This window comes from Puntigrus tetrazona, chromosome 8 (assembly GCF_018831695.1).
Source record: "Puntigrus tetrazona isolate hp1 chromosome 8, ASM1883169v1, whole genome shotgun sequence".
Taxonomy (NCBI): domain Eukaryota; kingdom Metazoa; phylum Chordata; class Actinopteri; order Cypriniformes; family Cyprinidae; genus Puntigrus; species Puntigrus tetrazona.
In genome coordinates, this window is record NC_056706.1 from 12,560,592 (window position 1) to 12,586,659 (window position 26,068).

Sequence of the window (26,068 nt, forward strand, 5' to 3'; positions counted from 1 at the left end):
CTTACTGTTTGAACATCTTCTCCATGTCTTTGATCTGCTTCCTCGAGAACTCCTTGAACTCGGTGTAGGGGTTGAACACCTTCATGCTGGGCTGCTGGTGTTCTCCGACGCCCTCGTTCAGCTCGCCGCGCCGCTGCAGCTTGGCTCCCAGCTCTGAACCCGCGCTGGCGGTGGCCGCTTTCTCGTGCGCTCCGTTCTCGTGAGCCTCGTCCAGGGCCACCGGGTCGTGCTCGCCCTCCTCGATCTGCAGCCTGCGGCTCAGCTTCGATGACAGCTCGTCCGTTGCCATTTCGCCTCGTTCTGATACCTGCCTACTATCTACGGGGAAAATACAGTGGAGAAACACGCAGAACGCTGCAAAGAGCGCAGTCCATATAAAGGTTCAGTGCGCCGAGTCCAGATTCTGTTTAGTGTTCGGTTCAATGCGGTTTCAAATGCACATCATCCGACTTCTGGCGGTGTGAAGGATACGCGACCGTAAACCCAGTGATTCAAACGGACAGCGCTCGTGCGTGTGACGACGCCTCCGTGATCGCTGACGGTGAAATAAGCTCGTGCGCGTGCAGCGAGACGGACACGAAACCGCTTCACGACGCCACGCCTTTTAAAGAGACGCGCCGGACACAAAAGATCGCTTATGATACAAAAACCCTGGCTCTGATACCTTTTGTTATTGCACAACAATAATTTCACCGCAGAAGTGTATTGTTTATAGTTTCTGATTTATATTTATGACCGAAGTCATAAGTGAACTTTGTTACCTGTTCAAAAGATTAGGCTATCAAACAATTACTAGGACAGATGACAAATAATTACAATTGAGCGGCATGCTTGCATATTTATGTAATACTGGCAAATAAACTGAAACAAGTTATTATTCTATTTTGTGACTAAATGGTGGCAACTAATGAAGTAGCCTGTCTAATATGAATTATACAGATTAGTCTATTAAAATGATATAAATCTAGGCTACCTCTCTTGTTCTCAGTAGACCCGCACATTAGTTATGACTGCATAAAGCTCAGTAGATTTCCACTGATTTTCCACAAAACACTTGCCAATCATTAAGTCGTAGTCATTCATCACCTCTTGCATGAATATTTTATCTATTCATCTGTTTTTTCTTTAAAATGTAAAAACCCCTAGCAGATTCTGTTTGCGTGATGTGAGAAACACATTCATGTATTAAAGATAAACATTTTTTGTTTACAAAAGTGTGAAATTGTGTTTATGTGGGTATACAGGCCTGTGTGCTGCGAGTAATATGTGAAATATCAGCATGAGATCTGAAGCCATCAGCTGAGTGACTAAAGGCTGATTCATGAAACAGGAAGCCACACACATACACACACACACACGCACACACACACACACACACACACACACAGAGAATTACACACTCTGTCTCTATCTGAGACATCCCCTCTAGTTAGAGGAGGGGCTGCACTCACTACCTGCGTTCTCTCCTTATATGGACAAAGAAAGAAATGTAGGATTTCACCGCTGAGAGAAGGAGTGTTTAGTTCATCACACCTCTCTGAGGAGCTAATGTGATCTGGCATGCCGTGATACCAGCACACGCTGAAAATCTTTCCTTTGTGTTATATGCACGGCATAAAAAACAGTCTACATTAAAAGGGCCAGTAGGCTGCCCATGGTTCCAGATGGCTGCTTTATAAACACTTTTTTTTCCCAGAGAAGATTCAGATACAATTATGAGAGCCATAATTCACTAGGGACTCCTCTTACTACTCTCTGTGATGGCCTTTTGCCTGGAGGAAATGTGAACTGTAATCATTCTTGCTTTCTGTACTTTTGTGGGATATATCTGGGTCAGACAAAATAAGCAAGCTGAAGAGAGTAACACAAACACACACAAAGGAACCTCCCCATGTCTCTTTCCATCATTCGTCTAATTTCATCACCCGTTGTGTTTTAAGTATCTCATTTTCTTTCCTTCTCAGACTAATGTGTACAAAATAATAAAAATGTAATGAAAGAAGATGAAAAACAAAAGATGATTAATAGATGCATGAAGTCACTTGTCAGCTACGCAAATCCCAAATCCTTTTGTGCCTAAAATCCAAAAAGGTCATGGTAGCGTAAACTCATTAGAAAGTGACGTCATTTTTTTACTATGACCTAGAAAAACAAGATTTCACAGTATATCTATAAGCTACTGAGGAGTGTGTGTGAGTGTTAGACAGATTGTACAGAGCTAGCAGCAAATGAGCATCGCGCTAGTCTGTGCGAGCTGTTTGAATCTGGTCCTTGGACAGTCGCCCAAACACATAACAGGCCATTTTCTTTGTGAGAACAGAAACAGGAAACCATGCAGATAAATAGGGTGACTTTGAATAAAAAGGGAAATAAAGGCAATCGTCCAACACAAATGTGTATTGTTATAAAGTACATTATAATAATACATTTAAGTAGAGCAGATTATGGCCAAAATATCTTGATTACATGAATGTAACATTAAAACGGACTAAATCAGCTCGTGAAATCTGTCTATGACTTCTGCACAATCGCTGTACCCAAACTTGATTCAGTGTGCACTTGTGGTGATGTGGTCAGAGTGAAGCAGCGTTTGTGTCCGCGAGCTTCACTGAGCTGGGTGCTCTCCAGCGTTTGAGACAGACTGTCCAACTCAAGCCAGTTTTACAGTTCTGTTGCTCTTTCTATTCAGACTCCTTCTTCAAAGCCTCCAGCTCACGCTCTCTCCTTCATCGTCTCCTGCCAGGTCTTTGTTTGCCCCACCGAGGCCATTATAAGCACACACAGACGCACCCACTTAGAAGGCAATAGGAAATTCGGATTTGGAGTCTAAAATAAAACAACTTCAAGGGAACATGAACGGTGGTTTAGGCACCATTTACAGCAGTGGGTTAATGAGTTTTAAAACACATTAAAACGAATTAGCTGGTGCAGCTGGGGTTGTAAAATCTATTAATGACACAGTGTGATGTTTGGCTATAAAACTTCTGGCAGTCAAGTCTGTGGTGGATGGCATTAGTTCAGGCCTGGAGTCAAACGCATACATGCACATACAAACAAAGAGGATAATGGCAGTACTAGTCCCAAAGGAGGATACACTGACAGATCTCTGAGTACAGTACAATGAGGATCAGCTGTTTTATGAATTATTAATGAACACAAGCCCAGTCCAATTGATTCAAGCTGCTGGCAGTAAAGTGAGAAAATGAGCAGCTTTCTGATGAAACTCACTTCGCTCGTTCAGAAACAATAGTCAAGACTCGACAGATCTGGTCTGACAGCTGTCTGTGTGAGTTTCAAAACACCATGTGGGCTAACTACAGCACACAAAAAGCCTAAAGTTAATCCCCCTTTATTGTCAAAACGTTTATTTAAAAATTCTGCGCATTCAAGAAATTTATTACACGACTGGAAAAATGCTTTTCTGATCAATCACGCTAATCATTAACCACTGTATATCAATACTCTATATAAATCTATACTTTCATGTTGTTGTTTGGTACCATCAACTGTAATAGTAAAAATAGTCAAGCAGGTCTTAGTGAGTTGATTAACAGCTCAAATTTAATAAAATCATATAAATACAAAACTTTTATTCATTAATTACAAACAAAAACATAAATATAAATAAAACACACTTTAATATCTATCTGATATGCTGCATGTCATTTGACCATTAACTGAGGTAACTGAAAAATGAGAAGTGTGAATATTCAAATGTGTCATGAATTATTGCAACCTTAATCTAAAATATGAAGAGGTACTTTGAGTTATATGTCCAGAGGGTTATCTGAGGTTTGGGAATGCCTTGCTCTGCATTTGTGTTCCCTGCAGATCAAACAAGAGACCAGCTGAGCTACAGGAATGGCAAGTTCAGCTCTTTTGTTTGTTGGAACAGGACACTGAAATATAAGAATACTTGAATGACCTGAATTACTAGACACAACCGTCTTCTTCCACATCTGGAACCAATACCTCACAAAAACTGAATGACACTGCATTGGTACTGTCAAGGACAGATGCTGGGTGGACCACAACTGTGTCTATTCAGTGTGAAGACAGATAGAAAGAGACGGCAGTCAAAAAACATCTGCTTAGCCAAATTCAAGGGAAGGTGAGATCACTGTATATCTGAATGTAGTTATGAACTTCTTTGGATTTGGCTCAGAGAGCTTTGTGTTGTCCCACCCAGGAGTCACGAAAGAACAGTCAACCATGAATTCACGGAAAAGTAAAGGGTATGAGAAAATCTTAACCCTGGAATGAAACGTACTGACACATAATTAGGCAAAACTGATTAGGTCTCATGATGTGCATTGATAAACATGTAGTTTATCCAAGTTAATTTATTGACATGCTAGAAGACTGTTATGTTGTCAATCATTTTGAAATGGATTATGTGTATTGATCCTTTCAAGAGAGGCCTTGCTAAGCTAATTTACAGAATGACATAAACTCAGATGAATGGACACACAGAAAGACAGCAACACTACAATGTAAACAAGTTAAACAGGGCAACGCCTAAGCAGAAAAACGGGACAATGCAGTATAATTTTATCCATGCACTCAGTATTTTTGCCCAATAAAACTGATATATATGCAATCATTATATATATATATATATATATATATATATATATATATATATATATATATATGTGTGTGTGTGTGTGTGTGTGTGTGTATATTCACACAAAATGTATTAGTGGTGTAAAACTGAGCCTTATAGATAAAATGTAGTTGGATTTTGAACAGTTTCCAGAACTCATCAACACAAAAGAAATGGCCTGAAAACCCTCTCAGTTGGTTTTAAAAGCCTCTATTTTACATATCGACTCTCACATGCCTCCAAGCGAAGGTTCAGTGAGTGTTAGGTTGAGCACAATGCACTGCTGTAAAGCGCTAGTGTGATTGTATCTATTGAATTGGATCTCTCTCAGTCAAGGCCTGAGGAGAGAGCTAATTGAACAATAGAGTTAACAGATGCTAGTGAAGAAGGTAGTTTAGCCTGGCTACATGAATAGTTATTTTCTTTATAACACATTTCCTACATCTAGCTGTAATTTGAGTCAGAATTTGGATAGTTTTTCTGTAATTTTTGATAAACACATCTGTTAGAGGTTTGATCTAAAGGTAAAGTCTATCTTTTTGTGCTTGTTTTCAATACGGGGTGCCTCAAGGCTGTTTCACTGAGCCATTTCCTGATCTCTTTTTTAAGACTCTGGTTTTGAGGGTGTAGTGACCCATATAGGTAGAACTTGCTCATTACACCATACTCAACCTGCAACCTCACCAACCACTGCAATTTTACTGACATTTCTGTTTAGATTAAGTACTTTTGATGAATCCATGTGTAATGGTGCACCGTTTAGCTGAGAACAAACATATAACAAAATATGCTATTACACTGTTAGCTTGTGTTAGTATGTTGTTACACTGACATTGATAATACTGGCTGTGTGTAATTTTATCAGTGTTTTGGCAATGTAAACCCACCCGATTTCAGTTGTAATACTCCCCTTCAGCCAGCAGATGACAATGTTTGTTCATTAGACTGAGCTTGCTAATCTCACTGCAAACCATGTACAAAACTGAAAGTTGGGGACAGATGGGGAGGTGGAACTTATTTTAACTTGTTTTTCGAAATCGGTATCTTATTGGACTTTACTCCACATCGTTTATTTATCTTTATTCACCAAATAATGATTCACATGCCATATTTTGTTGCTTTTGAGTCAAACAAATGGAGGCGGTTGACACAGAATACATTATGCATTTAATGCATGTTAGAAAACAACCAAAAAAGCGTGGTGAACCGACAACCCTTGATTTAAGGAAATATGCTTTCTCGATTTGGTTCAGTAAACATTGGTGAAATCTTCAGGAAGTTCTCATTTTTTTGTCCTTGTTTGGGTATCTAAGCTACATCATCCTCACTTTTTTTACATTTCATGCATTGTTTCTTTTTTTTTTGAGTATCTCTCACAGGAGGTCATTTTGCATTTTATCAGTCAGTTGTCTCACTGGAATTTCACTCTGAACGTTGCCCTCCAGAATACGTGCAGTTCTCTGGGGACTTGCATGCTGAAGATGTGGCTCTGCTTCTGCATAGACATGACATGCTCCATAACTCTCTGCCTGTCCACTGGAAAAGGGGGTGGAGGTGCTGGCATCCTTATTATTGCAGCACTGCTGAAAGTTCTGCACCTGCCGGTCCTTTACTCCTGATGTGGGACTGGCCTTACTATGACTCAAACAAATCCTGTGGCGGATGGTTTGAGTATCCTTACTCAGTGACTTGCGAAAGTTGGGTTTGAAGAGAAGATAAACCATAGGGTTGTAGATGGTGGAAGATTTGGCCAGGATGGCTGCCAGCGCAAAGGCTGTGGGTGGGACCTGCTCATTGGCGCTGAACGCAGCCCACATGGCAACAATGGCATACGGGCTCCAAGCCGTAAGGAAGCCAATGCACACAGCCACTGAGAGCTAAAAAGAAAACACGCCACATGCACTTTATATTCGATTATATTTCGACCCTTTGTAACACATCTTTTCACACATATACACAGTATTTTAGGAAGAATGCATTAAATTGATCAAAAGTGACACTGCTAAAAATGTTCTTGTATTTTTTATAGTAAAAATATCTTAATGTTCTTTAAACAAGATACGTTTACTTGAAGCAAAATGACTTAAGATATTAAGTCTTGTTTTATGAAAAATTACTGGGATGAACTGAGTTTACACTTAAAAAATAAAAATAATAATTCAAACGAGAATACAAAATTGTTCTTCTTATCCCCCTTTTTTTTCTTGTTTTAATTTTCCAAAAAAAAAAATATTAGTTAGACTTCTCCTTTTCAAGTAAATGTACCCCTATTTTTAAGATATTAGAAAACCAGATAAAAATACAAAGTAAATTCTCTTTTTTGCTGTGAATAATTTAATGTCAACATTATGTATAATATTACAATTATTATGTTTCTCTTAACATTCTCTGAAAAACCTGATCTGAAAATATTCTCCCAAAGCTTTAAAACGGCAGTAACATAATATGCAACAGGCTTCCTTTATTTTCAGCATTACTGCTTATATGTGACCTTGGACCACAAAAAATATATAAATAAATTGTTAGGGTCAGTTTTTTTAAACTGAGATTCATACATAATCTCAAAGCTGAATAAATAAATGAAAAAAAAAACATTCCACTGATGTATGGTTTGTTAGGATAGGACACTATTTGGCAGAGAATAGAACAACTATTTGAAAATATGGAATCTGATGGTGATTGTTGGCTATTGCTACAAATATGACTGGATTTGTGTTCCAGGGTCACATATAATGTTAATGACCCAGATCACCAAATGTTTGTGAATGTGTTTAATGTACACATGTTTAGAGGGGACATTTGTGTGCCTCAGTAATTAATATTCAGTAGCTTCATACTCAACAGTGCAGTTACACAAGGGTACAGTACACCAGGACGTCATGACACAGTTTTGAAAAATAAGGCTGGGACAGCCAAAGGTACAGCCAGCCCTTGTCCAGAGGACAGAGGATGGGTAATCAGCATTACGTTTTGAGGGAAATTAAGTACATACTCAGCAATAGCGTCACGTCCATGCTGTCTGCGCCACAGGGCAATAAAATGCGGTAGGCTATATTTACACAGTGTGATTGTGTGGACGCCACATGTGTTTTTGTACACTTTTATGTCCCAGGGGTTGATTTGCATTAAAACGAACAACTTTTTTGTAATATAAAGGTCACTGTAAACACAAAAAACAACTATGAACCCATAAAGCGTACTTACCTTGACAATAAGAGTATGTGCGTTGGTCACTTTGGTTTGTGGTGAGATGTGCTGTTGAACGGCTTGGCGAGACCCCCTCACTGTGAGCAGGATGAAGGTGTAAGAGAGGATGATGATGGTACAGGGAACAACATAACAAAAGATAAAGAGACTGATGATGTAAGACATGGCAAGGGCATCATGGGATGGAGCGTACCTTCGAACACAGAATGTGGAGAAAGCATGATTGCAGAATATGTTTGCCTACATTTCACATATTGGTGCTAAAATGTTTGTGGTCATACCAGTTTATGCAACAGGCGGTTCCGTACGGTTCTGGTCCAAAACCTCCCCAGTGGGCCAAAGGTCCCACAGCAAAGACCAACGAGTAACACCAAACCCCAACCACCATCGCGCAAGCATGGCTGGATGAGAATTTGTTACCTGTGGAAACGAGGACTGCATGAATACATTTCTTTACGAAAAAATGATGTGACTGGTCGAGGTTACTAATTGGTCTGCCTGTATGATTCTCCTGACACAGGTCTGAACAGTTGGAATTATTTTAATTTCATATCCCACTGAGACAGAAGGAAAAAATGACCTGGCGTTTCAAGCTCCAGCAACCCCATAAATGTGTGCTCATTATCTGCGCTTCTTCTTTCTTTCGTTCATTTTTCATTACTCTGTCTCTCCTATTTTATCTAATTTACTCTACAAGTTCTGTTTTGTTCTATGTGTCCTCTCTCATATTTTTCATCTTTCTTTATTTTTGTGTCTCTTTCCATTTGTTTTAAACTCTGATTCTTGCATATTTAAGCCAAAGGGCTTTTTGTTTCACAGTGAACTGAATGTGACAGTTTTCAGAATCTTTAGACAGAATACGGCACTAGCAGTCCAAAACACTCTGACCTGAGTCCACTGTATGAGATGAGTCTTGAGACCAAAAAAATTCACATTCATTGTTAATATTTGAATCTAGAAGAAACTTAGAAATGCATATTTACCATGACAAGGCCTATTAATAGAAATTAGGTGCAGAAACCAAAATGAACAATCACCAAGGTAAAAATGGTCTTTGGCAAGTAAATAGAGTTATTTAGAAGTGGATATGTAATTTTAGTTGCAATTTTGTTTAAAGTGAAGTCTAATTTAAGACATAAAATTAAAGAAAAAGATATTTGTTTTTACTGACTTTTACCTCAGTGTTTCTCACGTAAATGAACAAAACAAAATATAATCTAAAAATATAAAATAAAAATATAAAATAACAAGATCACAGTGTTTATTCATGTTGTTTGGCAGGTGGACTTCATTAAGAGACAGAGACTCGTCGTTATGCATAATGATAGCAAACAGTAACAGTTTATAAACAGTTTATAAAATAATAGCTTGTTTAAAGGGTGACTTAAGAACATCATACCATAATTTGGTAAGCAGACTTTGAGACAGCATACTGACGACAAAGCAGTCAGGTTTGTTAAGCTGCATAAGCCAAACAAAACCCCACACACAGCATAGCAGAGACACACTACCTCCCCAAACAACCACCTACAGAGAAAAAAGAGAGATCATCTTACTGTTTTTGCTGAACTCTGAAACACCCCTTTTCTTTATTTTTACTTTAGAACCTTGAGACTTTACTGAAAAATACATCAAACAGCATCAGGGATGTGTATGGAGATTGAGAGAGTGGTGAAGCTATAGCTAGGCTATTAGTTATCTACATTAACACTAATTAAGGTGACAAAATCTTTTTGTATAAATCTATCTATCTATCTATCTATATATATATAATAACCCTAGACCACACTAAATTGCATTTTATTGCTTTTTTTGGTCTATTACTGTAGAGTGACGAACAGTTTGAAGCGAGATCTCACCTGTGTGCTAGAGCAGATGGGATGGCCAGAGGAAACAGAGACAGGGTCATCCCTAGATCACTCACAGACAAATTCACGACGAAAAACTCTGCGGGCTTCAGAGATGACCTCTTACGGTAGGCTACAAACAACAGCATGCCATTTCCCAGGAGCGACAAGACACCTGGATGAGAAAAAGAGATCTATCCACTCCCACCTATTCATCTTTTCATCAAAGTATCTACTGAATTTGTAAAGCTGTATTAAAATGTGCCCTTGACAGTGTGACATCTCCATCCCAGAGCTGGGAAACCTGTCACATGAAGACATCATTTGATCCTAGAGCTTGGGAATGCTAAGCAAACCCTGCTAGGTATGGTGTCTCAAGTAGTCTAGAATAATAATTATCCTTATTTCTTTTAACAGACTGAAGTTAGATCACCCCATGAGCTTCCGTAATCCATGCAATTTGTCCACCGCATCCGAGACATAATTAAAGTTCTCACTTCTAAAGAAACAATAATAGTGAGCAGACCAGAACAATCACACACATCCATACCAAGTGGTCTCAAGGTAAAAAGAAGCAAAAATTACACCTCAAAATGGTGGCCAAGTATTTATCACTTACATGTAAAATCATGACTAAAGTAATTATATCTGTGTGCCATACATTTTAGAATATAAATTTGATCATCCTCAGGACAATTTGACCACAGAAGGAGGTTAATAGTAGATGAACCATTTCAAGTATTCATAAAGAATAAAGGTATTCAAAATCATTGGGGTGTCGAGTGTTGTCCTGCTCTGAATAAAGCACATTTGAAGATGCAAAAGACAGCAGAATGTTACGGCGGTTGTGGACTCACAAAACACTGAATAAAGCGATCCCATGAGGATGTCATGCTGTCTGGAGATTGTGGATACAAACAGGGCGGTTTTTGACACATTGCCCATCTGTGGGGAAGAAACAGAACTTGTCAGATACAGTCTCAAACAGAACTTCACATGCATCTCTTGACTGTTCTCTGATGCACTGGCTTTAGATTGTGAACTTGTATGACTTTTTGCTTGCTTGCAACACAAAAGTCCTTCAAAACTGTTTTCAGCGTTTTACTCAAACTTTAAAATGGTCTGAGTTACAAACTTCTTAAAGTGTTTGGATCTAAAGGTTTCTCTGAGATGTCTCGCATTCTAATTCATGTTTTTCCTGGAAAAGTTGAAAAGTGACACCTGAATCTGATGAGGTGCTTTCCTCCTCTCACTTAGTCTCGTCTTGACGTACTTCTCCCTAATTCTGACAGATCTGTGAACACTTCAATCCATTAACATTTGGCTAAATTTAGACCTTTCAGTGTAGCAGGCAAATTTCCAGTATTAATCAGTGAGTTATTTGGTTCTGGTTGAACAGTTTGACCAGTCAGCTGTGTGTTCATTCATACTGTGCTTGGTCAGTGAGACAGACCCGGCTGGTAATTAAACCTGTTGATTTGGGCTTTATGAACAATTGTGGGTTTTTTTCTTTTAGCAGGTGTATTTTATACAACTATGTGTGACACGTGATAATTATATTGTTTTGTAAAACTACTTTATACTATTACAAAACTAAGTTATTGTTTGGTTGTGGCTAATATAATTATAATATAGTAGCTGTTATTTTTATTGTTTGTAAAAAAGAAAAAAAAAGAAGTACATAAAAAAAATCAGTGTTCAGTGTTTCAGTAAGATGCCAATGAAAAACCTTTTAAGAGAGAGAAGAACATGTTTTAAATAAAACCTAAAATGACAATAGTGTTCCTCATTTTCTCCATAATCAGTTTTCAATTTGTTTCTCTGGTGCAAAGCTCCAGACAACAGGCCACTTCGGTTTGGGTTCATTTATCCCCACACTAAAAGCCCAGCTGGATTTTGCTTTCAACCGTTTTTGTCTCAACATTTTCACCTTATACATTTTCTTTCTCGCTGGCCAGGGTCCTTGATGTATTAAAGCAGACAGCTCATTTTGAATTGACTCTGCCAACTGCTTTTAAACCCTAAACACATAGATTCCAATTCTGTAAAAATGCATATCCCCTTCTGCCATGTCATTTATTAACTCAAAGTCAGATGCCTACAATGGCCCCAACCTCTCCTCACTTAACCTCTCCTGACAATTTCTATCTTTTTTTGAATTGAAAAGAGCAAGAGAGATTTTTTTTTTTTAGATGATGAACCTGAATACCCACTTCTCTTAATAAGAACAACAGTATAATGAAATATGTGAATAATGAATATATGAAAAAGATATATATGAATATATATATGAAAAATGAAATATGTAGCTTGTGTTATTGATCAATTTCTTTTCCCCTACGTGTATCATTATTAATGCTTCCTCTTATCCTTACGCTTTCAAAGCTTTTAGTTTTGCAACACTGACCTCTACCACACAAATGTGATGATGAGGTTTTTTCGAAAAAAAGACAAAGCACACTTCTGCATTCTCAGGGAAAAAAGTACTTGTATTTGCACTTGTATTTGTGTAAGTAAAAGTATTTTTCCCTGAAGGATGCACATATCAAAATGGTACAATCCTTTTGTAAAGGTACCGTCAGTCTGACAGCATTTATACCTTTTTTTCTGAGAGAATATATAAGCCATAATGATGTGCCACTGGAATACACATTTACTCTTGTTAGTCTAAATTCACATTACATTAATACATTTATGTAGCAATGTGATCAACAAGTTAGGAGAAATTATCATAAAGGAGCCGATAATATGTGCTGCAATAGATTGGAATACTATAAATCAAATATTTTTTTTTATTTTATGTATTATTTTAGAAACAGTATTTTAAATTAGTTTATAATATAATTAGGCATAATTGTTATTAAGGTTATTTTTTATTTATAAAAAATATTCATATGAAAGATATTACATTTTTTATGATATGACCATATGTAATCATATATATTAAATGTATTTATAACATGATGTTTCAGCAAGGTACCAACATGCCAGCTTATGTTGTAGACTGATTTGCAGCCTCCTTATGGACTATTTATGACATATATGACTATGTGAAAGAATAATTAAAATCAAATAAAAAATGAGTTTCCAATATCAAAACATCAGCATTAAAACAAAACAAAACAAAAAAACAGTTTAATTGACAGAATAACTCAAATTAAGCCTCACTGTAATGTACAGAAAAGGCATAATAAATATATATAATAATAATTTTTTTCTCTCAACAAATCAGCAAATAAAATGGATTCAAAAACGCATTTATCACAAAACCATCAAATATTCCTTTTAAAAAGCTCATACGTAAGAGTCACCCCTTAATACTTGCCACAGAATAACAGTGAGCCCAGCACCGTAAGGCAATATTTCCACTCAATCACTTACCTTCCAGGGGAGAGTGTGGTCTTGACTACCCACATGGAGTCCAGGTAGAATCCAAAGTATGGGAAAACTCACACACACAAACAGAATGAATGACAGATCATGACAGATAGACACTGAAAAACATAAAAAATAATATCCTCAAATTGAGCCTGTGCTCTGGCAGTCAGTGCAGGAGGATGAGCAGGCGGATGGCGGTCAGTCCACTTTGACAGTAAGCAACTCTACAACTGATTCTTCATGTGAAGGACTGACATAATCCAAACAGACTCAGAGTCAGAAAGCCACAGTACTGACGTCGGATGCTGCTTAGAAAGCACACACTCTCTGCTACTGGTCCTCTCGCTTTTTCTCTCCATCCCTCTCCTTCTCTCTCTCTCTCGCTCTGCTCTTCTTGTGTATTTTCCCTGTCTCCTTGTTTTTGACCCTCCTCCCCACTCCCATTTTATGGCTAGACACTTTCTCTCTTTGTCTCTATCTGTCTGATTTTTTTGATACTTCACTGAAATACACCAATTTTCCTCACATTTCCTCACAGACACATTTTCCTCTCGTTTTTTCCTCCTTCTCATGCTATTAACGGTTGGTATGTATGATAATGTCTTTTGATCCAGTCATTCACCAACTGCACTTCTGTTTCTTATTTTTTGTTTTTTGTTTTTTTTGGGGTTTTTTTACTATTTTTTTGTGAAGTGAAGTGAAAGAGAGAAGGGGAGGGATTGGGAAAGGTCCTCAAACAAGGATTCGAACTCGGGACACAAGTCGAGCTGCCCACAAGGCTATCGGTGCCAACCTTTCTCTTGTTTTTAAAGAATAACATCTGCAATGACATTTTCTTCAGGCCACGGGCGAATATGTCATAACTTTCCAGAAATCTTCCGCATCAACCTCCTCCTAAACAACAAGAAAACAAAGAAAGTGTAAAGTTAAATTTTGTCACTTCTCTTTTGAGTTCCTTGAATTATGTTTGACAAATCGTATACATTTTCGGACAGTTGTGAAAACCAAAAAAACGCTCAAAAAGTGGATACGCTCTAAATACAACAACTAATTTTATTTGCTCACCATATTTCACTAAGTATTTCAACCACCAGACAGGCAAACACCCCGCTGCTTGGAAAATCTTCCATGATGCGATTAGCTTCTGGAAAAAAACATTGTTCATCAAGACAATCCAAAAAGTGTTCCGGGGTTCTTTTGATCCGACATCCAAGACATGCTTCAAAGCAATCCTTCTCAATGCATCCTATGCATTTTTAATAGAATCTGAACTGCGGTGGAGATTACAGCAAGAAACAGCCACCTACGATGAGGTGCTTTAGATAGGGAGATTTTATACCGGGAAATTATGCATATTATATCATAACTTCATAAACATGCATACAGATGAGCAAAACTTTCAGGATTAGATTTGGCTCACCCAAGGATATCTGAAGAAACCCTCTCAAAACCTATGTGTAGGCCTATTTATTTGAATATTTAATCCCTGTCACCAGTTTCAGATCATTCCACTAATTTGATCAAAACACTATTAAAGAGTTACAGTGAGGTAAACAGTCTAAAACAAGCAGAATAATCCCTTATGACATCCACGGGTCTAACAAGCAAAGATCGGTAAGATATTTAAAGGGATCATATGATGCGATTTCAGGTTTCCCTTTCTCTTTGGAGTGTTACAAAGAACTGTTAGCGCATAGATAAGATTATTGAAGTTGCAAAGACATAGATATATTCTTTATAAAAGTTATGACTTGTCCACACCCCCCTAAAGCAGCTTGTTTAAACGCAACCTCACATCTCTACATGACTGTGTGGCTTTATTGTTGTTGTGGGCGCCATGTTCTGTAGTCGCTGTAGCTGTTTTTCCACCATTGAGCAGAACAGTTCTCTTTGCATAACCGCTCCATTCCGAGCCGATCCGCGCCAGCAGGTACAGTCATGGTTTTGTTTTCTACTGCTGATAACGAATCCCTTTGGAATGCAACCTAAATACGTCAGTCGTTGCCATGCTAACACAAATGCTTACATACGATATGAGGTGTAAATAACCACAGCGTTATGGAGGATGATCAGAATGATCAGCCAGGCAACATACCTGACAGTTCTTTGAAACGTTCGGCCAAACAGTTGAAAAGCAGCTTGTGTTTCATAGCAATAATTAAACTACTTTGTTTGTGCTTCCAAAATCAGTTGTTAAGTTGAATTTATAACACTGTTTCTAGAACAGTTGTGTGTGTCCAGCGCATTTAGCAGCTTATGCTGGCTGTGCACAGAGGCTATAAAATGGGGCAGAGGCAAAGGTAGTCTGGCGCTTCTGTTTTCATATTTAAAGGATTTGCCGCTAAACTGTTCGAACATGAGTTTTGAGCAGTGTAGAGTAATGCTTGTTGTTTGTCATTTCTCCAATTGCAAATGCAGACATGGTAATAATTACGAGGCACGATGCAACACAAGTCATTATAATCAGTAATTATGTCCCCACTGGATGCAGCAAATCTCAGAACGAGGAGCTTTGTAAAAAAGAAGGGGAGGTATATAGGAATAACAATAATGTACAATACGTGGAAAATTATTATTTTTAAACCTCACAAACACATTGCATTATACCAAATATTTTTTTTAGCAACATCATATGACCCCTTGAACATTATTCAACAGGTACCTCTGATTCTCTAATACGATTGGCTTTCCCAAGAGCGCTTCTGTTTTTACAGCAGGTGACTGTTTGCATGTTTCCAGGCAGACAAGAGAAAAGGAATTTCCAGAGTATTCAACAACTCATTCTGCAGGTTACATTTATAGACCAGGACGTGGTAACAAATTAATGTTTGAGTATATTGAGTCATTTACTTCACCGATTTGTTTAAACCAAATCACTGCCCAGAGTGAGTCAATGAATCATTCAGAAAGAGCTTTCTCAGTTTCTTGGCAGAACACAAATACACAAAGTAATATTGCGTCTTTTGCTGTTTCATGTTGCTAGGGTCAGTTTAGGATCCAGGACATGACCAGTTCAAACCAGCTGAAACCGGCATCCCAGCTTCAAAACATACCTACCAGCTGTTTTTTTTAACAGAGCTTAAATGTAAATTACCAAATGTTTTTGCTTTTGGAACTGCTGAAAAAAAAGCAACACCAAACCAGTGATGTAATATTTTAGCTAGATCATGTAAAAGCAATGTGTTGCTTTTGCAGACTATATGTGTGTGTGCATGTTCCTGGTTTCCTGCTATTGCAGTGTTTAAATTTCTTCTCAAACTCAGTAGGTGAAAATAAGGTAGCCTACTGTAACTCCAGGGTAACCAGAATGACTGCATGAAGCTGTGAATAACAGGGGGAAGCAAGGCTGGGCAGATGGATTGAGGGAGGGAGGGCTGAAAGATGAAATGATATGGCAAAGCTTCAGGGTGAAAGAGCAAAGTTTGTGCATCTGCACACAGACATACATGATCCTATGCAAATATATAGACTCAGGTATGTTATTTTACATATGAAATATCATATACCAAAAATTATTCAGATATTATCATTTTAGATTTGTTCTTTTTTACTAGAGCGGGACACTAGTTTGTACATGTAAGCGAGGATAGCAAAATAAACTGAACTGTGATATATGATACCCAGTAAAATTCAGGATCAAAACAGAATTTGACTTTGACCTGACCACGTTTTTATTAAAGGTATCTCACATTATCAAGATGAATTTGTTCTGATACAAAGTTCTTTTCAATGTTTTTACCATTTTCTAAATGTTCGAAATTCCTTTGGTTTGACTGTGTATATATATAAAGAAAGAGAGAGAGAGAGAGAGAGAGAGAGAGAGAGAGAGAGAGAGAGAGAGAGAGCTTCTTTTAGTTTGTAAATGTTAGCCAGTGTTCTCCCTGATAATTACAAAATCACAAATAATTACAAAAATAATTACAAAATTGCTAAAGCAATATAAGAAAAATATGTGTTTCAAGTGTGATTTTGCCTGCAATTCTGAGGCTAGATTGATTAAGTCATCCTGAAAATTGTCTTTTGTTTTTTGAAGAAAGGAAACAGCATGATTTGTTTTCATTGTCAACCACCTCATGTAGAAGCTATATGTCACGCGATATATAACAATAACAAAGTCCAGAGAACGTGACACTATACAACACTATTCTTACTTATGTCACACACAGGGGGCTGTGACATACATACATACATACATTCCACTGCAGCTGTTGGAGGAACATTTAGAGGAAATTGAATGTAGGGTTTAAGATACAGTATGGTGGTCCATCATCTGCACCTGAAAGAACAGAACAGCAATTTCCTCAACTGAAAAACAGAAAAAAGTAGTATAAATGAATAAATGAAAAATGTGCTTTTGGCAACTTGTTAGGCCAGCTGGTCACCACGGCCATTTTGCCACAGAGACAAGATGGATGTTGTTTACACAGAAAAAAAAAATGTTGTCCACATTTCTCAAGTACTCTGATGCCATCTATCTCATCTATTAACTTCATCTGGAACCTGTGCTGGCTACATCCAAGAGATTTTCAGATCCACATGCTTACATAATGGAATGGAATTCTGAAACAAGACCTACATGTGCAGTTTAGAATGAGAACTGATCTGGAACCGTTTCCTAAAATGAACCGTGAAAAGCCAGAAGATGAGATTAGACCTTCTCATACCTTTTGAATGTCTCTGGTTTACCTGTTTAGTTAATATATAATGTTTAAACATATATGTAATATGTGAAAATGTATTGAATTATAGTGCACAAGTCCTCTTTTCTTGTCCATGTTAAAATTGTATACATTTATTTTGAATTGTTTCCCATAATTCAAAAGCTACACCTCAGGAACATTTAGGAACATTTGCAAAGTTCTAAAAACTCAAAATGCTTTGATGTTTTGACCAGATACTTTGGCAGAACTTCTGTTGCATTTTATGGCTTGAAATGATTTTTCTTTGTGTCCCTGAATAATTTGTTCTCTAAAAGTGTCAAGATGGTTTTTATTGACAAGAGTTTCTCTGCTGAATGGAAGTAGAAACCTCTGCTGTCTGATGTGTTTTTTTTACAGAGAACTGGTCTTGATTGCCTGCTGTTATCACCACAACTGTCTCAAAAGAACAAATGCAGAATGTTCCAAGTGCTTTGGACTGTTGGGTTTTTCTGATGACATGGTTTTGTTGAGTAATGCTTTGACGGTTTTTAAAGAAATCAGTGAGTTAAAAAAAATGAAATCACCTGTTTTTCCTGATCTCTCTCTTTCTATCACTCTTTCTCAGTTATTTAATTCATTGACCATGCAAGAAACGTTTTTCCCGTCATACATTTTATTGTAATAATTCCTGCTTATACATCCATAAAGTTAATTGGGACTAGTATTATTATTGAAGATATGAAACGCAAACCCCCAAACAGGTGAAATATTTGTGAAAAATAAGTCTGTATCATCTGCATCTAGTTGCATCATCTAAAATATGATGAAATACATGTTCAGAAAACCCTCTAACGAACCTGAGATCAAAAACATCATTGTGCATTTTAGGTTCCTTCCAAAGCCTCATTGATGCAATAAACAGATAGAGAATAATAAATGAACCATAAAATCACTAGAACAAGATGTGTGTGTGTGTGTGTGTGTGTGTGTGAGCTCTTCATTAATGCTCACTGTCATCTCTGCATCTTTTGTATGACTTTTAATAAAAGAACTTCTATGTATGTCTTTTTATATTTTCTTTCCCGTTTTCCTATACATTTATCTCACTGTTCCGCAGTCACTCTCGTTTTTAATCAATTTTAGTATGATTTCTTGCACTGACTGCATATTTTCTTACTATGTGCATATTAGATGTAATTATATTATAAATATACTGATGTAATGTAAAATAAAGACAACAATATATTAGTGCAAAATTAAAAATGAAAAGTGAAGTACAATAAAACGTGCAGTGCAGAGTAAACCGAGAAAAGGCAAATGACAAACTATAAAGAATAAAAAGAGAATAAAATATGGCAAAATAGAAATATGATGCACATAAATAGTTCCAGCTATATGCATATTTTGAATCCCATTTAATATTAGGATATACTGAAATATTTAAAGTGAAAATTACCCATATTTTTTTGCACTAAACTGTATTATTAAAACAAAATTTCTGAAAAATGCGTGGGTGGTTGTGAATAATTACATCCATAATAATTATTTTTATAATTATAACATATTCACATTCATGAGCCCTAGAAAACCTACTACATATTGGCGATCACTTGTTTTGTGTGGATTTATTTGTGCATTCATCAATTATAGTTTTTGCCATGATGAATAAACAGAAGGTAATGGCTGTTTAATGACCAATTTTTAAAAAATTACATTTTTCACACAAGTCTCAGCTGGTCGAACTCAAAGACGTTAAGCTGGATCCAAATACAAATAAGGTTGATTTAAGACATTAAAGAACTGATAAACTAAATTATACTAGGAAATGCCGGGAGCTAATAAATAAAACAACGAAACACACTAACATACCAGCCTAGACGGGACAAAACCCTGCAATAAACACAGAGACAGACAAGTGCTTAAATACATAGGGGATAACAAGACTAACTAGACACAGGTCTGAATCATCACGAAAAAGAAATAAGGGGAACTAAAAGAACTAGAAAACCAGAAAAAGCAAACAGGAACAAAACAGGCCATTTTGTAAACTATAAAAAAGTCCAGATAGGAGACATGACAGTCAGAGACAATGTTTACTTAATTTTAGTCATCTTGTAGCAGACACATGCTGCTATAAAGTAGCAGTTTGTTTGTTCATTTATCAAATGTTTCATATATCAATTTAATTTAGTGATACAGTCTCTTGATTTTGCTTTCATCACGCTGGAACCGTGCTTTTTGCTGTTCATCAGTTTAAATTCCAGAGGTTATGTCCACAGTGTCTGTAATTGAGGATCACATTCTGTGAACACTGACTGTGAATTAGTATGGCAGCAGACCAGAGGCTTTAATTGGGAAAGGGTCTGGTCTAGTGGCATCAAAAGGCCTTGGGGAAAAAAATGACACAAGACCACAGCACCTCTCTGATGCGCACATCACATGTTATCAGGGACGAAGATTCGATTTCATGCTGGATATAACAAGACATTAAAGTGGCTGTTCACTCAGATTGTAACATTTTTTTTCTCTGTGGAGTACCGCAGAGTTTTTTGACAGAAATGGTTCAAATAGATGGAGCAAAGAGCAGCAGATTGGCGGCAGCTAACAAGAGTGATAAGGACAACAGATGAGGAGCGTGATGAATGCAGAATGAAAGATGAAAAGATGCCACGTAATCTGGGACTGACAGAATTGGAGAGGACAGATAGTGTGTTTGCGTTTGCATGTGAGTGCGTATTCAGTATGACAGCAATTTTCAGTGACATTGATCTCTGCCTTTCCCGTTGTCTTTCTTTTTCTTTTCTCCTCGAGTCCTTCTCTCGCATTGAAATGCACAACATGCATTTTTGTCTCCTAACTAAGTGTTTTCAGCAGGTGTTGATTTGTCATGCTTAGGTGTGCTGGGTAAATGTGGCACTGGAGGCAAGCCGAGACAGGAGACAGAGCTCCTTCATAATGCAATAAAAATTAAAGAGCGCCGTTAGAGGGTCACAACCTTCCTTTCCTAGAAATGTGACATATTGAGTTTGCGGAAAGGTCCTGCTTAGTATTCAGTGTGTGTGGGTGTGTGGGAGTTGGGCGGCAGCCAGTGGTCTTCATAAGGAAAATGGCTTTATGGACATGCTAAATAATGATGTAATGAAAATATAAATGAAGGTTTCTGCTGGGGTTGGGTTTAGAAAATATCACTGACTTAGTGTGTGTTTGGGGTTTACATACATTTTGGGGTCCTCATCTCGAATTATGTTATGACCAATATTACAATTAGGTATTTATTTAAAATGAATGTATAAAAAATGCTGTTAGGTAATTTAGTCACAGCCTTGTAACGTATGAGATCAGATCAGCTCTGTGTTAAGATTTACTTGTATTATAGTATTTATTTAGATTTTGATTTAACTTTTAGATTTTCAGTTTAAGTTTTCATTTTCATTCATCAATTCATATTTTAGTAAATTATGTCTATTTAACTCTTTATTTCAGTTTTAGTACTTCAGCTTAAACATACATGTGGGGTCCAAATGATCCTTGGACGGTAAAACATTTTGGATACCAGATGTTCACCCACAAACACAGTAGGTCTTAATAAAAATGTAAAAACGAATGATTTATGATTGTGGGATTGAAAAAAAAACATTAGCTAAGTATAAGTTTGAAAGTCTTTGCCGTGATAGATAAATGTGTGTGTGTGTGTGTGCTGCCAGAACGGATGACTGGACATAAAACTTTGAAATTAAAACCATAGGCCTACTGAATTTGCGGAGAGCTGAACCTTTGTGGACGTCAGAAATTGTTTTGTGCGCGAAAGGGTGAGAACATGTTATCCTTGCTGGCTTAAATATCACTGTCTGCTCTGTGAGGACACACCGTGTGCAACAACACCTGTCAGCATCCCAGCGGGTGCGCGAGACCGCAGATCTACAGGTGAGAACAAGGGAAGGAACTACGGAGACCTTTCTGTTCATGGTGTTCTGCACAACTGAGGTCACATCCTCTGTAACTGCATAACCTTTTCAGACTCTGAGGGAATGCAGGATATCTGTGAGCACCGAAGTACATCACGACTGGGCTCCAAAAAGCCAGTGTGCTTCGCCATCTAGTGGACTAGATAGGACAACAGGTATTTGACATTTATAGTTTATAAATATTTTTATTTTCCAGTTACGTTATCCAATAGCGATTAGTATCGTTTTCAATTTCAGTAGTAATTAATTATTTATAAGACTAGAATTAGACTAGGGACTACATTTACTTCAATAGTGATTACGTAATATTCATTTAATTAGTATTTCAATTCTATATTACTGTTTTTCTTTGCTAGCATTGTTAATCAATTACATTACTATTTAATTTGCTATTATTTTTTTAGAAGCAAGTGACTATAAGGAATAAGTTAGTTGAATACTTACTGGCAATTAAAGAAAAGAGCTACATAGTAATTTTGTACGTTATCGTAGTTAATAAAAATAATAATTATTTGTCCTTGTGACCTCGAACCTGTGGCGACACATAGTAGCAATTTGCAGCTAAATTACAAGTCACTATTGAATATATAGTATTAAAAAACACTACTGGTACCACAAAATTAAACACTGAACAGGTAAAAACGCCTTGGCGTTCATGGGGGGGACTACATTTCCCAGCAATCTTAGCCCAAAAGTGCCGTAAACGACACGCCCAGTCGCAAAGCTGAACGGTGACGTTTGCAAATCTGATGTTTGTGCTTTGTGGCTGTTTGCTGGAAACGCCACACTCTCAAATAACAAAACACAGTCTTAATTCAGATGAAATGTCGACATCAGGATATTAAAAAGAAAAGCCGGGACGCTTGTTTTGGATTCACGCTTACTGGCTTCAAACCTGCTACCTGGAGGCCTGTTGTGAGAGGAAATCCCCGGACTGAACTGCGACTCCAGGCCGGTCAGAGAGGACATGCCACCGGAGAGAAAGCTGTTCAGAGCTCGCCTTTCTTCGCGTTTTTTACCCTTAAAACAAACGGCAAGTGCCTGAACTAATACCAAAAGACTTATATAAGACATGAAACTATTAAACTGACATGAAAATGTGTTAAAACAAATCGAAGAGGTGAGGTTTATGGAGTGTTAGCAGTCGGTGCCGATAAACAGGTAGAGTAGCTCAGGTGACCCTGATAGAAACGCATAAGTGATGAATTATATATTAAGAACTCAGAAACAGGAAGACCTGAGCAGGTAGATAAGTCAAATAATGTTTTGTCAGTAAGGTCAACTACTTAATCAGCAAGAAATTTAAAGTTACCCTGATTAAAGCGTCAGTATTTAAAGTATTTTATACGCAAACTGGAAGATCTCTTTGAGGTAGGATAAGATCTACTTATCTCATCACAAGTGTTGCAATCACCTGTAAGACCAGTGTGAGGTAATACTGTCATTTTCTCCACAATCTTCACCTAAGACACCATCCCGAAGTTGCTTATGTTGCAGAACCTCTGTTGACGAGGTCACACTGCTTGCATGTTGATGTCTGGGTTTCGTCTCCTGGTTGTGTCCCTCATATTTGACTTAAGCTGCTGATTTCTTAGGCTTGCCATTTCTGGAGCGTTTACTAGTGAGGACTCGAATCCGTCAGGATGAACCGTTACCTGCCAGTGGCACGGCAGCACTTTTTGAGTGCACTCGCGAGCACGAGCGTGGTGGTGAAGTCCATATGTGCCACAGTGATCCTTCTGTACCTGATCTCCTGGGCTGCTAACACCCCATACCTGCTTGGCGTCACACCTGGCTTCCTTTTCCCACCAAACTTCTGGATTTGGACACTTCTGACTCATGCAGTGGTGGAGCAACACGTTCTCGGGGTGGCGGTGAACATTGCAACTGTGATGGTCGCTGGACGGCTTTTGGAGCCATTATGGGGAGCGTTGGAGCTGCTGATCTTCTTCGCCGTGGTAAATGTAGCAGCCGGTCTCCTATCTGCACTCTCTTATCTTCTCACCTACGCTGCCACCTTTGACCTGTACTACCTGTTTGCAGTGCGAGTGTATGGCGCACCCGCTTTTTTGGGGGGCGTTCTTGTAGCACTGAAGCAGACTGCAGGAGACACCACAGTGCTTCGAGTTCCTCAAGTACGCTTGAAAGCCGCCCCGGCGCTAGCTTTGCTAGCAATAGCCGTCCTGCGGCTAGCAGGGCTGCTGGACACTTCAGCTCCACTAGCAGCGTGTGGGTACGGCGCTCTGTCTGGGTGGGTTTACCTGCGCTTCTACCAGAGGCACTCTAGGGGGCGTGGGGACATGTCAGACCACTTTGCCTTTGCCTCATTCTTCCCAGAGGCGCTCCAGCCGGCTGTTGGCTTCGCAGCTGGGCTTGTGCATGCTGCACTTGTGAAGATAAAAGTTTGTCGAAAGATGGTGAAGCGATATGATGTCGGGGCTCCGTCCTCCATCACCATCAGCCTACCAGGCACAGACCCACAAGACGCAGAACGGCGGAGGTACGTTAATTTTATTCAGAACTGCTGATATTTTCATGGGATGGTTTATATTAACATATATGCTGTTTCTTCTATTTTTTAAATGTTACAAATACATTTAGGAATGATTACTTTTTAATATAGATTATGGTTTTATTTTATTTATATTTTTTATTTTATATTATTTATATAAAATTATTTGTTCACATATTAATTTGCTTTTTTTTTATATTCACTTTCCAAATTATATGGTATTGTAATTTAAAAACACATAAAAATTTGTATGATATAAAAATAAATTCATGTAACAAATTACTAATTTAATATATATATATATATATATATATATATATATATATATATATATATATATATATATTTTTTATATTTCATTTATTTTATTATTATTTATTTTTTGGGGGGTTAGTTTAACTTAATGTATTTGTAATTTCTATTAGATACATTTTACTGTATTTGGTGTCTTCCATTTGTTTTTCAGTCATTTTAGTACTTCTGAAGTTTTTGTTTTCATGTAATATTTTTATTTTAATTACAACTGTAGTTGATAAATTGTGTCATACATTTGAATTAAACCTCTGACTGGCCATGGACCAATATGGTATAAATATATTGTGCATTTCAAAACTAAAAAGTAAGTAAATTTGACACAGACCAGTCAGATAGCAGCATCAGTTAAATTTCTTGTTTGCACACAGGCAACTGGCATTGAAAGCCTTGAATGAGCGCCTGAAACGCGTGGAAGACCAGTCGGCTTGGCCCAGCATGGAAGACGAGGAGGATGATGAAGATGAGGAAGTGCGAACAGACACTCCTCTCCTTTCAAGCCGAGAGACTTTGCCACCAGCATCCAGCACCACACAAAATCCTACGGGACAACAGGAGTCCAGCATCATAAGTTTTGAAGATGCTCCGACCCATTCCTAACACAAAAAGACACACAAACACACACTTGTTTTTGTCCTGCAGAGTTCAGTTTACCCTTACATTCACAAACGCTACTGGAGACATCTCACACAAACACACACACACACATGTTATCTTGGTAATGTTTTACATACACCAATGAGTTGCCACTAAATGAACACATTACCCAAACTAAATGACAAAGACATTCATACTCAGTTTTTCAGCTGTACAAAAACCCCTCGGACTAGCCTGATTCATAGCATCTGCAGTGCTCCAGTACGTCTGCTTTGTAAAAACAAGAATATCTTCTCTCCCTCTTGCCTGTTGTGTAAGGTTTTTGGGTTGTATCTTTTTGAATAAATGCTCTAATGGTTTATGGGATTCCGTTCTTAAATGTATGGCAGACTCTACAAATGTTTGTGGGTCGCCACTTTTTATTTGTTTTTGTTTTTTTTGGCCTATTATCAGAAGAAAAGGCAAGATTCCTTATATTTATTGGGCAGAAGATGGGACTTTTTTGCTGCTTACTGATGTAACGGCATCAAAAGAATGTCGGGAACTTTAAGAGCAGGATTGCAAAAGAAGAAGAAGAATGTTCTGGCAAAATTTGGAACTTTTCGAAGAACGTGTGATCTCTAATTTAAGGTTCTGCTTTCGTTGATAAGGATGTGGCCCTTTGATTTCCTGTTTTCAGTCATGATGATTTCATAGGTGGAGGCACAGTGAGGAGAGAGTCGGATACGGTCATTTCAAAGATATTTTTGTTCAGAATAGTTTGAAATGATAATAGCAATACAGAATTTGATTCTGTCCCCTGTTGTACCTTTTTCCTCATCTGTACTTTAATGATCTGTCTTTATGTGTTGGCTTTGATAAGAGTATTGCACTCTAAATTATGAGCTTGCATAATGGACCTGTTTTTATAAAACACAGATTGTCTACACAATGTGGCTTGAGTTTTATTTAATGTTGATATTTTTGATTAGTGTTCATGAATTTTATACTAATATTTTAACCTT

The 26,068-nt window shown here is 37.6% G+C and overlaps 3 protein-coding genes and 1 long non-coding RNA gene across 6 annotated transcripts in view; 2 read left to right on the forward strand and 2 right to left on the reverse strand.

Moving 5' to 3' along the window:
- The window catches only part of efhd2 (EF-hand domain family, member D2), a 17,076-nt gene extending 16,201 nt beyond the window's left edge, over positions 1–875 (reverse strand). The window contains exon 1 of the mRNA XM_043246558.1: positions 6–875. Within this exon, the coding sequence (XP_043102493.1) occupies positions 6–289 (284 nt within the window). The 5' untranslated portion in view covers positions 290–875. The remainder of the gene's footprint in view (positions 1–5) is intronic.
- The window catches only part of LOC122350247, a 22,683-nt gene extending 12,848 nt beyond the window's left edge, over positions 1–9,835 (forward strand). Inside the window, exons 4-5 of one of the 2 annotated variants that reach the window (XR_006251582.1) lie at positions 9,418–9,532; positions 9,643–9,835. This is a non-coding gene — a long non-coding RNA (uncharacterized LOC122350247). The remainder of the gene's footprint in view (positions 1–9,417; positions 9,533–9,642) is intronic. The other variant, XR_006251583.1, reaches the window with a different exon arrangement.
- opn7c (opsin 7, group member c) lies at positions 5,672–13,642 on the reverse strand. 2 transcript variants are annotated; one of them, XM_043246518.1, is made up of 7 exons: positions 13,042–13,642; positions 10,518–10,605; positions 9,673–9,835; positions 9,213–9,340; positions 8,095–8,233; positions 7,811–8,006; positions 5,672–6,483 (listed from the first exon to the last, which is right to left on the reverse strand). In XM_043246518.1, exons 2-7 carry the CDS (start codon positions 10,603–10,605, stop codon positions 5,980–5,982), a joined length of 1,218 nt encoding a protein of 405 aa, XP_043102453.1. In that variant the 5' UTR covers positions 13,042–13,642; the 3' UTR covers positions 5,672–5,979. The 2 variants fall into 2 exon arrangements, with proteins under 2 accessions (XP_043102453.1, XP_043102452.1); XM_043246517.1 differs by lacking the exon at positions 13,042–13,642 and having other exon boundaries at positions 10,518–12,120.
- Positions 13,643–22,358: 8,716 nt separating this feature from the next.
- On the forward strand, positions 22,359–25,995 carry tmem115 (transmembrane protein 115). The gene is made up of 3 exons (XM_043246827.1): positions 22,359–22,676; positions 23,239–24,143; positions 24,839–25,995. Exons 2-3 carry the CDS (start codon positions 23,287–23,289, stop codon positions 25,065–25,067), a joined length of 1,086 nt encoding a protein of 361 aa, XP_043102762.1. The 5' UTR covers positions 22,359–22,676; positions 23,239–23,286; the 3' UTR covers positions 25,068–25,995.
- The last annotated feature ends 73 nt before the right edge of the window (positions 25,996–26,068 follow it).

What these genes read in the sequence shown, in the direction of transcription:
- opn7c (XM_043246517.1), bottom strand. Translation starts at nt 10,662, where the DNA reads ATGCATGTGAAGTTCTGTTTGAGACTGTATCTGACAAGTTCTGTTTCT. An exon ending in AGTCTGCTTACCAAATTATG is followed by an intron (nt 8,234 to 9,212) that starts GTATGATGTTCT and finishes TCGTTTCCACAG; the next exon opens with GTAACAAATTCTCATCCAGC. An exon ending in ACCGCCTGTTGCATAAACTG is followed by an intron (nt 8,007 to 8,094) that starts GTATGACCACAA and finishes CTGTGTTCGAAG; the next exon opens with GTACGCTCCATCCCATGATG.
- tmem115 (XM_043246827.1), top strand. Translation starts at nt 23,287, where the DNA reads ATGAACCGTTACCTGCCAGTGGCACGGCAGCACTTTTTGAGTGCACTC. An exon ending in CAAGACGCAGAACGGCGGAG is followed by an intron (nt 24,144 to 24,838) that starts GTACGTTAATTT and finishes GTTTGCACACAG; the next exon opens with GCAACTGGCATTGAAAGCCT.